Source organism: Trichosurus vulpecula, chromosome 1 (genome assembly GCF_011100635.1).
Source record: "Trichosurus vulpecula isolate mTriVul1 chromosome 1, mTriVul1.pri, whole genome shotgun sequence".
Taxonomy (NCBI): Eukaryota; Metazoa; Chordata; class Mammalia; order Diprotodontia; family Phalangeridae; genus Trichosurus; species Trichosurus vulpecula.
This window is the reverse complement of record NC_050573.1, coordinates 398,500,629-398,512,774: the sequence shown is the minus strand read 5'-3', so window position 1 is coordinate 398,512,774 and position 12,146 is coordinate 398,500,629. Positions and strand designations below refer to the sequence as shown.

Genomic DNA, 12,146 nt, shown 5'->3' with positions numbered 1-12,146 from the left:
ATTTATAGGCTTTCCTTAGCTCCCACCATCGGACCCCACTTACCTGCCTAGTATAAAGAGAGACACCTTAACATCCCTCAGGACACTTCTCCACTATCCACCTCCACCTTCAAGAGCAATGAAAATGCTCCTTTCTGCTGCCTCTTTGTATCTCTGACTGTTGAACCCACCCTTTCTCACTGCCCTCTCCCCCAAGCCCCTGCCCCCACATCCGGTTTTCCTTTTTTTTTTGGCTGCTCTTCCAACTTCCCCACTGACCTCTACTCAATAAATGCTGTAAACACTATTATCGAACCATATGCCATCTCATGGCATGTCTCTGTCTTGAATTGGAAAAAGCCCTATGGTGTTCATGTCATGAGAAAAACTTTTGGAGGAAGCACTTCACCAAACACGACGGTTCAGTTCTCCAGCCATAATTCAAAGGTTATAGGAGAAGGCGATAGACTTTAGGGAGTACATCAAGTTCATTTTTATTGCTACTTAAATATAATGACTTTTGTTGTTAGAAAGGGAAAGTACTTGAGAAACCAGCTTTCTAAGGTTTCCTCAACATTTAGCCAATTCAGTGACCGTAACTTTGAAGCCTGTAGTTGGGAAAACTAAACTACTATTTGGTTTTTTAGAGGCCCTTTAGCACAAAGACAGTATAAAAGGACATTTTTTGGGGGGGTGGGTTGGGGAAACTTTAGGCGCTTTGAGGAACATTTTTCTTTAAGTTGGGAAATGACTATAGGGAAATTAAAGAAAACCTTTCTCAGACTGTTCAAAAAATTCCAAGGAGCCAGAGGGGGCTTGTTGCTGCTAATCTCCGTCATGCTTCCCCACTCCCCTCCCTTCTTCCTTGATCATAACTTGTGACTTTGGAGGCATGAAAGAATTTGAGCCCTTCCCCCATCCTGAACATCTCCTCCTCCTACTTCCTAGCCAGTCTGGGTCCATGTCAAAAAGAGTCCCTTGTGCAAAACTTTGAGCTACTCCCAGGAGGTGGTGGTATCGTAGGGAGGTGCTTTATTCAACAGGCATGAGTGGCAGCAGTGGGCAGACTGAGATTCAGAAGTACACGTCCCTTGCTAAGTTTGGCTTCTTTGACCAGACTGAACCCCCTAGAAGGTCTACAGGCAGACTTGTCATGCATAGCTTGGCTATGTTCGGCAGGGAATTTTGCTATGCTGTGGAAGCTGCTTATGTGACCCCAGTGCTACTCAGTGTGGGCCTGCCTAAACATCTATACAGTGTAGTGTGGCTCATCAGTCCCATCCTGGGCTTCATGCTGCAGCCAGTGGTAGGATCAGCCAGTGACCACTGTAAGTCCAGATGGGGCAAACGGAGACCCTACATCTTGACGCTGGGCATCATGATGCTGCTGGGTATGGCGTTATACCTCAATGGGGATGCTGTTATTTCAGGTAAGTGAACACCATGACCTAACCAGGCAAAAATAATTCCGTATCTTATTGTGAAATGGCCATAACTTGTTTCATGTGGGATTTAAATGGGACTTGGATCTGAACGGATCACATCTCCCAGGCTATGAGGAAGCTGTTGTTTCGGGTGACAAATTCTAGAGTTTTGAAAGTTCTCAATATTGTTTAATACATCAGGAAGTTTCCATTTAGAAAATGATGTAGATGAATCTTAAATAGAATTATCAATTGAGTTTTCCTTTGAGCACATTTTGTCTTTACCTCTACTCATCTAACTGAATGGAATACACATTTTCAACCAACCATTATGGATGCAAAGTTAATAGTGATTATCATTTAATTTAGAGACAAGACAACATTGGCAAAGTATCAGAATGTCTATCCAAGGGGGAATTTTTGCAAAACCAAACTTCTGCAATGTGTATCTCCTTTGCCTCAATCATTAATATGCAGCTTGAGACATATTTTATTAAATGTTTCATACAATGTTAAAATTGGAAGGAAGTTTACAGATCTAGTCCACCCTCCTCATTTTAAAGGGGAGCAGATGGCGACCTAGAGTAGCACAGACTTGCCCCAGGCCATACAATTCCTAGGTGGCAGAACTGAGACTGAGTAGTGGGTAGAAAGTTTCATAAAGAAGGGATTGGAAAACTTAAAAACAGGACATATTCCATTTGTCTACTCTTCTCTTTGGCTGGATGACAGAGAAATGGGAGGCAGGATGCCTCGGTGGGTATTTTAAATGAAAACAAGGCCATAGCAACCCTGGCTGGACTGTGTGCAAAACATCCTTTACTGAGAGCAACTGGTTGGAGAGATACTCTTGTTTCTTTTTCAGCTACGATTACTAAGTCAAGCAGAAACCTGACGATCTGGGCAGTAACCATCACCATGCTGGGAGTAGCACTCTTTGACTTTGCGGCTGATTTTATCGATGGCCCCATCAAAGCCTATTTGTTTGATGTTTGCTCCCATCAGGATAAAGAGAGGGGTCTCCACTACCACGCACTCTTCACAGGTATGAAATGAAAGTGCTTTACTTTTTTTTCTTTTTTTTTTGTTATCCCATGAAGGGAAGGAGCTCTGTGGGGAAGAAAGATAAAGAATGGTTGCAGTTTTTTTCCTCGGCCTTGCTAATCTTTTTGAATGAATAGATCAGTTGATCCGGTGCTGCTATCACGAGGGCCTTGTCTTCGGGTCCATTTTTCTTGAGAAGGTCAGCTTGTGACTGGGGCTGTCAGATTTTCTGGAAGGAGACTTACACAAGGATATCCATAAGTCATATTTTCAATGGGAACAAAAAGCCTTTTACTTTTTACGTGTGTTGTGTAAAGATGCAATGTTTTCAAATTCCTGTTTAGATGACAGGCATGCAAAAATTCCATACGATAAGGAGAATACTCAGAATACAGGCGTATAAGCTGCCTTTTTGAAACCCAGGGCTATTCTCCTTCCTTCTGGGAGGTGGATGTTAGCTTTCCTTTCCTGCCCTGCTCAATTCTGGGTTATGGGAAATGGAACTAAATTATACATAAAAGATACCAGTCACCTCACTCATCTCAGTAATACTTCTTTTGTACTGGACAGTAATTAGGGATGGAGCAGCAAAAACCATTTTGTAACAAGGACACGTTCAGTTTCATCTTCAAGGTCTATTAACCTGGGGGGATGTTAAAACATTGACAGATTCCAGTATGTACTGATTGTTTGACTGGGAAAATGTATCAATGGTAATAATGATCAAAAAGCATTTATTGAGGGGCTTGCTGTATGGGGATGGGGTGGGGGGTAGTAAAAGGGAGCAGGTCTAGAGGCACCCAGTCAGAAGTATAAGACAGTTCATGCCTGAAAGGACTTTATAGTCTAGTTGATAAGATTCAATTCAATTAAACAGACGTTTATGAAATGGCTACTTTGTTCCAGGCACTGTGCTGATTTATGACATATACACATGGCATAGTCAAATCACACTATTTTGTTGTTCAGTCCTTTTCAGTCATGTCCAACACTTTGTGACTCCATTTGGGGTTTTCTTGGCAAACATACTAGAGTGGTTTGCCTTTTCCTTCTTCAGCTCATTTTACAGATGAGGAAACTGAGGCAGATAGGGTTAAGTGACTTGCCCAGAGTCACCTAGCTCCTGTCTGTGGCCATATTTGAACGCAGGAACATGAGTCTTCCTGACTCCGAGCTGAGCACTCTATCCACTGCTCCAATAAGGAACTAAATAAATTCTAAAATGATTGGTGAAATGAACTGCTCTGTGATTTCATTTGTATGAGTACTCCCTCTGCAGATACAGATTGTCATATTTTAGTTGACCATTTCTTAAGTTACCTAAAAATTTAATGCCCTGGGGGCTAATCTGGTGATCAAAGAGTCATAACTAATTCAGAACTTTGCCCTAGGGTGCTGGGGAGGAAGGAGGCTAGAAAGAGAGTTGATAGTGATGTCCCTGGGCTTAGCCTACAGGTTTTCTGCCTGGTCTGCAAAGAGACAATAATTAAGCCCTTTGTAGCTTGAGAGAAGTTGTAGAGAGAAAAGGGAAGAGGGTTCTAGTGGTAGAATTCTGGCCTAGGGGCCAGAAAGAGAAAGATGAACCAGAAAGACTAGGAATATAAAAATGTGAAGAAAGACAGTCTCCTGAAGGAGCGAGCAGTCAGCAAAGTCAAACATTGAAGAAAGGTCAAGAAGGATGAGAATTGAGAAAAGGTCATTGGATTTAACAATAAAGACATCCCTTATAACCTTAGAGAGAGCAGTTTCAATCTGAAGGCAGACTGAAGGGGGTTAAGAAGAGAGAGAAGGAAAAACAATGGATTTAGATAGGTTTTTTTCTTTTTGTTTAATTTTTTTCCAATTAATATTTATTTATCATCTCCTTCCCTCTTCCCCACCCCAAATGAACAGAAAAGAAAAGAAAAAAGAAAATAAAACTCTTGTAACAAATATACACAGACAAGCAAAACAAATTCCCACATTGGCCAGGTACACAAATGTATGTATCATGCTGCATCTTGAATCCCTCACCTTTCTATCAGGAGGTAGGTCATATATTTGATCTTAAAGATTAGAAAAGGTGGGCGGAGGAATTGAAGAAGTAACTTCTCAGAAAAGATGGGAGATAATAGATCAAAGGCACAAGTAAAATAGTTGACTTTGGCCAGAAGGACTGCCTCTTGTTCTGAGACTGATGAGACGAATATTCAAGGGATCAGGATTATGATGGTTCTTTACTTTCTCTGTAAACTATGAAGTAAAGTCCTCTGATGAGAGGGAGGGAAAGAAGATGGCAGTAGTAGTTTGACAACAGAAGAGGTTTGGAATAAAATCGGTAGAAAGCATGACAGGTAGTCAATTAGGAAAGAGTAAATCGATTGGTTTACATCACTGAGGGCCCAGTTGAGATTAGATAGCAGACATTTTTAGTGGACTCAGCATGGGGACTTAGTGAAAAGGGGGCCAGTGGAAATAATCCAGGGTTGGAATTTGTAAGGGAATGATCATGAGAGAATAAGGGGGCAAAGGATTTGAAAGTAGATAATATCATAAAGTTGAACTATATAACCATAGCATCAAAATTGAGGAGGGAGGAAAGTGAGATCAGAGCAAGCAGGCCTGGGAAATTGGGGAGGGGTGGGAAGGGATTGACTGGAGGTTGTGATGAGGCTGCAGAATAGGTCTGGGAGAGATGGAATGATAGGAGGTTATGGTCAGAGGAATTTGTGAGTTCTGGATTTTGGAGATTGACAACTTGTGGTGATGAAGTCAAGAGTATTCCTATGTGTGCCTGAAAGTTCTGGTCACAAGAGAAGAAGTTGATGATGAACCAGCAATTCACGGTGTTTGAGGAGACAGCAGCATGCATATTGAAGCCCCTAAGCATAAAGATAGGAATTGGGGTGGAGAAGATTTTGGGCTGGTTCTGACCTGTCTTGAGAAAAGTAGGAGAATGAAGTGGAGGACAATGGATAGCTGTCCCCAGAATCTTGATAGGGTCATACGTATGGTGATGGAGTAAACCTCAAAGGAAGAGAGGTTGCTGAGTGATGGTGGTGGGAGATGAAGGAAGTGGCATTTAGACCCATGTACTGTACCCTATATCCTGGAGAGGGTGGCCAGGGATATAGTGTCTTCTGGGAGGTCAGCTTTCTCTGATTGCAAGAAAATGGAAACTGTGAGAGGAAGAGGTTAATAGGAAAGTCAGTGCATTAACAATAAAATGGAAGGCAATCTCTCAGACTAAGCTGCAAAACCAGAGCCTACCTGCTTTGGTAAAGTAAGTAGCCTCATGGGAAATTCCCTATGGTGAAGAAACCACGGGTCCAGTTCAAAAAGAAAAATTTTGAGTTGGCCTAGACTAGAATGAGCATCCTTGCCAGGTAATGAGCTTCTTAATATGGGGGGACTTATTAGGTTGTAACTGGGATTCATGCTCAGATAATGACTGGACTGGGTGACTTCTGAGGTCACTTCTAACTCTGTATAAGTGTGAAATATTGATACACAAGGCATTTTTTTCTCACCAAATACCTTGCTTCCACCTCATACCAAATAGAAAAGCACTTTGTTCAAAGTAATTACTTTCAGAGTTCAGAGATGTCCGAGTTTGTAGCCAATCATGTCCAGACTTACTGCTTCTTTCTGAAAGGCTCTGGGCAGCACTGCCTCAGGGAGGTACTTGTTTGCTCAAGGGCTGACCTTCCTCTGGTGTCAAAGGAGTAAATTTAGCAAACTTTGCATTGCTGGAACTTTCTCCATGCAGACCCTCGACAACACTTAAGTTGTGTCCAGAGAACAATTCCATTTCAAAATGTCAAGATAGACAGAAAACATTATGAGAAAACGATCTGTTTAATAAATACGTGCCACAATCAAATCTGCTTGGTTAACTTGGTTAACTAGCAGCAACAAAATACTGAATCTCAGCTCAGTTTCCCTTAACCATCCACCCCCATGGGCTGCTTTCCTTAATATCAGTTGGTGTGTGTTCAGAAGATACAGATTGATCTTAAAATCAATCTGTATTTTAAAATTTGATTTTAAAATCAAAACTTTAATATCAAAATATCAAAAAATATCAAAAAATAACAGAATAAGAGAGGGAGATCTGCTATAAACATTATAATGATATGAGTTTAGTCCAAAGTCACTCTTTCCACCTTGCAGGTTTGTTGTGAAGATCAAATGAGAAAAGGTGTAAGAATGTGCTTTGAAAACTGTCAAAGGCTGTACAAATGAAAGATTTTAATGTTAGCGGTAGTGTCTAAGAAGAATAAAACACACAGGAAAAATGTTTTGACAACTACTCTTCACTGCTTTACAAATGTCTTCGCAAATCTTTAGAAGGTCAGCTCTGTATAGGACAGTTACAGTAGAGCATAGTCTTTGGACTTTGGAGTAGCTCTTTATTCATCACTGCCTCGATGAAATTATTACTATTGAGTCATTTCAGTCATGTCCGACTCTTTGTGACCTCATTTGGGGTTTTCTTGGCAGAGACACTGGAATGATTTGCCATTTTCTTCTCCAGCTCATTTTACAGATGAGGACCTGAGGCAAACAGGATTAAGTGACTTGCCCATGGTCATACAGCTAGGAGGTGTCTGAGGCCAGATTTGAAATCAGGAGATGAGTCTTTCTGACTCCAGGCCCTGTGCTCCATCCACTGTGCCAGCTAGCTGTCCTAGGATGAAATTAAGCAGAAGTTATTACCTTGTTCAAAGGACCACAGGGACATTGAATTCAGCTGGTAAAGGACCTTAGAAGCAATTTAATCCACTCCTCCTTCCATTTTATAGATGAGGTCTGGGGAAATTAAGTAACTTTCCAAAAGTCACAGAGGTAGTATTGCAGCAGAGCAGGGATTCAAACCCAAGTACTCCGACTCTCAAGCCAACGCTCTTTTCACTGCACCATATGCTCCCATACTAAATCTTGACCTGGTCTTTCCTCCTCTGGCCTATCCTTCCCCAACAAATCTGTTCATGACAGATGAACGTCAATCCTGTTTTTGAGGACTTTTAGGGAAGGAGAGGGAAGCTGGGTGGCAAAGTGGAATCAGGAAGTCTCATCTTCCTGAATTCAAATCTGGACTCAGACACTTACTAGTTGTGTGACCCTGGGCAGGTCACATCACCCTGTTTGCCTCAGTTTCCTCATCTTTAAAATGATCTGGAGAAGGAAATGGCAAACCACTCTAGTATCTTTGCTGACAAAACCCCAAACAGGGTCACGAAGAATTGGACAAGTCTGAAACAACTGAACAACAACAAAAGGGAGGGAGACTCTGTTATTTCCTTTACTAAGCCATCCTAGGGTGTATTGTATTGAACCGAATCCTTTCTGTTCCATTTCTGCATGTCACTTCTCTTGTACGATGACTTCTTAGTAATATGTCGCGATCTATTCACATCCACCTCTTCAATGCCTTTAGTTAACCTATAACCACAATTTTTCAGAGGCAAGTATTCCATGAATCATAGTAATACATCACTGGAAGACCATGGTAAAAGATGGGACTTTCAAGGAGAAACTCGGGATAATTAAAAACACTGTAAAATTTCCCAAAGAAAATCCAGCCTTCTTTCCTCTTACTGTTTTATTCTAAGTCTAGTGTATCCATCAAAATGTTTGCAAAAGACATATGTACTAATTAAGGAACCTATGAGTTGTCCATCCAGCCACCTATTACAGCTTGAACAATCGTATTTCTTCGTCGACTTGGCTTTTCCTGTGTGGATAGTTGTTGTTGTGTTTTTTTATCCTTCATTTTTGAAGAGGACCGGTTAAGCTGAATTCTTTTGAATGACTGTGGATTTTGTTTAGGGGGCTCTACAATGTTCTGGAACTTGAGGCAATCAGCACATCCCATGCAAACAAGAACAGATAGAAGGCCCAACTATTTGTAGTAAATCATTCTTCAATGTGGACTCTCTGTTGGACCTCCTCTAAAACTATAGTGAAAAATTTGGTGAGCATATGATGAATTCCTTGCTTGCTATTAATGTTCAAAGGATCATCAAAGTTAACTCTGTGGTTCTTCTTTCAAGGAACTTGTATGCTTTTCATGTATGTAAGGGAGACATTTTGTTAAAGGAGAGAGCCTGTAAGGCAATATTTTGTTCTATCAAATCAAAGTTGTTTTTTTTAAAATAGCTAACATACAATAAGTATGGAGGGGTGTCTGGTAGTCTCTGTACCTTTTGAAAGGAAGTGGTATCTTGCAAAAAAATTTTTTTTGTTAAAGTCTTCCTGTTATCTTCTCATATCCTTATTAAGGATGCCCTTGATACATGTATCTTGTATAGATTTGGTAGAGATGGGAAAGTAGGTCTGTGAATTTATTAATCACTTCTGTCACCTTTTTTTTGGTAATAATAAGATCTATGATCTTTCCCCAAGTGTTTGGTATCTTTCCTTCTTTCAGATGCCATGGGAATTGGTCCTTCAATGCCATCAAAATTGTGTTTGCCTTCAGCACTGTTCCTTGTCTATGTATTCTTGATCTGGTCCAGTTGCTCTTCTTTTATCAGGATCATTTCTACTTTTTCATGCAACATATTGAGGACTGTGATGACAGAAATCCAAATGTAGTGACTTTCCATCACTTTCACTGATGGAAAAAAAGATTATAAAAGTCTGCACAGATCATTTCCCTTTTAAAAATCTATTTGTTGTCCTCCTAGATTCATCCTTAAATGTCCTTAGCATGAAGATGTTAAGCATGGCTTAACTGAATTTCTTGCGAAGCTTTCTGTAAACTTATTTTTCCTCTACTGCTTCTTGATGTGTAATGAGACAGTACTGCTCATGATCCTCTACCATCCTTCTCTGAAAGATTTTATAAATAAGCATACACCAACCCCTTTGACTATCATTTTTCTCTTTCTGGCTAGGAGAAAAAAATGTTTACTGGCCAAGATGGTTTCTTAACTTGTTTGGTTTCCTTGTTGTGGCAATTGATTTAAGGTAGTTAAATTTTGTTAGGAAGCAGTCTATGCCACCAGTTGTTCTTTTATCCATTTTCTATTGTCCAACTTTAAAATCTTGTTTAAATTGGCCATGATGGAGTGACCTAAGTTGAATGCCAGAGCTTGTCATTTATATTCATTAATTTTTCCAGTTTGGTACTGATTTCAAGTTTTGCTCTGATAAGTCAAAAGTCTGATGATGCTCAATTCCATGATTTGGAAATAACTCCTTTACCAGTAACCAGTAGTCCTGATGTTAGAATATAATTTATTTCTTTTCGTGTGTGTGTGTGGTGGGGAGAGAGAGAACATTATTTAGCGTGCTTCATTTCTCTCCCTAAAGAAATTATTCATGAGAGAAGGGCCTGAGACTTCTGTAAATGTCTCAAACTTTTGGCTTCTCTTCTTTCTTACTTTGTAGCTATGTTTGCTTACATATTTTTTAATTGCCCTCTCCTGTGCCTACCTTTTCATTAATGTCACTTAATTTTAAAGTATATGTTCATTTAATTTGGAGGGTCTTGTTGAGTTATTCATGAAAATTTCCTACTTCCTTATCCCCTGTGACAGATGTTGGCTCACAAATTGTGGTTTTCTTCATAGTGATCATTTTGCACATATTTATCAAGAGCATTACAATATGATGATCAAATGCCTCATGAAGTGATGTTTCTTTGTACATATAATAAAACCAACTTCTCCAACTACTTTTATTTGCTTCTCCAAGAATAACCCACAAGCCATCTTTAAAGTTAGCTGCAACTTAATTTTGTCTTCTGGTTTCATTTATGATGAGAGTGTTGATACCAATCTGATTTAACTTCAGCAATGAGTAGGTCCACTACATGTTCTCATATTTAGAGTAATAGCCATCAAGTACCTGTTTATATGTGGTCTAAGGACTGGGATGCCTTTTGTTGTTGCTGTTGATGGTGTTGTTGTTTGGAGGCCATGGGGGTTAAGGGACCTGCTCTGGGTCACATAGCTAGTAAGTGCCTGAAGCCAGATTTTAACTCAGGTCTTCCTGACTCTAAGGCTGGTGCTGTATCCATTTCACCACCTAGCTGCCCCACCCTTTACCCTTTTAGCACTTTGCCACTCCCCCTGCTGAAACAGAAGGCAGACTTGTAGAAATGAAGGTTGTTTTGTACTTTGTTTTAATGGTTGTCATGACCAAAGGGGCTAGCCTCTCTGTACTTAGCTAGATTGGGCCTTAGTACCACTGTACTTAAGACCTTTCCAGCACTATAGAATGTAAGAGTTTGTGCTCTGCTAACAAAATCCTTTGAAGATCCAAAGCTCCCTTTGTGCCATATGAGTCACCATAGTATGCGCCCTTTTGCAGTTAACAATAAATTATTTTTGTGGTCCATCAAACAATGAGATGGTATAATCACCATTCAAATATAATAATATTTTTACTCAGTCAGCTTCACAGCCATTGAATGTATCTTGGTCAGTTATATATAGAAAGATAGAAAGAGCATTTATTAAGTGTCTAATATTTGCCAGCCACTGTGTCAAGCACTAGGGGCACAAATATAAGCAAAAAAGACAATCCCTACCCTCAAAGAGCTTATAATCAAATAGAGAAAGACAACACACAAAAGGGAGAAAAGCTGTGAAAATGGGGATTTCAGTTTGATTAGAGCTCTTTTACAAATACATACCTCACAAGAGCTATATGAACCAATGCAAATGAAGAGAGCTGAACCAGGACTATGAATGACAGCTATTTTCAGGATTACAATGATCCAAGACAATTCCAAAGGACATATGATGAAAAATGCTATCCACCTCCAGAGAAAGAACTAATGGAGTTTGAATGTAGATTGAATCATACTGTTTCTTTTACTTCTCTTATTTTTTTGTTTTTATCCTAGTCTATTTTCTTTTACAACATGATTAATATGGAAATATGTTTTGTATTATTGCACATGTATAACTGATATCAAATTTGCTTGTGTCTCAATGAGGGGGGAGGGGAGAGAAAAAAATTTGGAACTCAAATTTTTAAAAAAAGTGTTAAAAATTGTTTTTACCTGTCATTAAATATTTAAAATAAAAAAGTTTATAGTAAAAGAGAACATTAAAAAGAACCAAATACATGCCACAGTTCAGAAAATAAAATATGATCAAAGAAGAGTAGGTAGTAAAGGAAGCTCAGTGTAAACTCATTTCCAAACCCCACCCCCTTCCAAAAAAATACCAAACCCCTACAAACAAACAACCTAAAGCTCTCATTTTACGGTAGTGGTTCAGGAGTGTTACTTTTGTGTGTGAGACAATAAATGGTCTAGTCCTGGTCTTTAGGTTTTGCCAGTTTTAATCACTTTCCCACGGTATTGACATATGTTTTCTGAATGGTCAATGAATGTTAGAAGCAGAATTATTTTAGAGTTAGAGGGAAAGTAGTCATAGACAAAAGGCTGTCTTTTTTTCTTATGTGATCTTGGGCAGAGGCCACATCTCTAGGCCTGTTATGTTTTTGTATTTTTTAAGAAGAAAATCACTTAACCTTTCTGAGTCTCAGTTTCATCAGCTGGGGATAATAATAGCTCCTACCTCACAGAGTTGTTGTGAGAATCTCGTGAGATAATGTATGTAAGGCACTTTGCAAACCTTAAACACTGTCTGAATGATGTGTAGTTGTAGTAGTAGTAGTATTAGTGGTAGTAGTAGTAATAGTAGTAGTAGTAGTCGTAGTAAAGAAGGAAGAAGGAAAGGAAGAAAAGAGAATAAG

At 39.5% G+C, this 12,146-nt stretch overlaps 1 protein-coding gene across 2 annotated transcripts in view; it reads left to right on the top strand.

Annotated features, from left to right (window-relative positions):
- Positions 1 to 1,024: 1,024 nt before the first annotated feature.
- The window catches only part of SLC45A2 (solute carrier family 45 member 2), a 66,780-nt gene continuing 55,658 nt past the window's right edge, over positions 1,025 to 12,146 (top strand). For both annotated transcript variants that reach the window (XM_036758068.1, XM_036758076.1), the window contains exons 1-2: positions 1,025 to 1,409; positions 2,269 to 2,448. In XM_036758068.1, coding sequence (XP_036613963.1) covers positions 1,025 to 1,409; positions 2,269 to 2,448 — 565 coding nt within the window. The remainder of the gene's footprint in view (positions 1,410 to 2,268; positions 2,449 to 12,146) is intronic.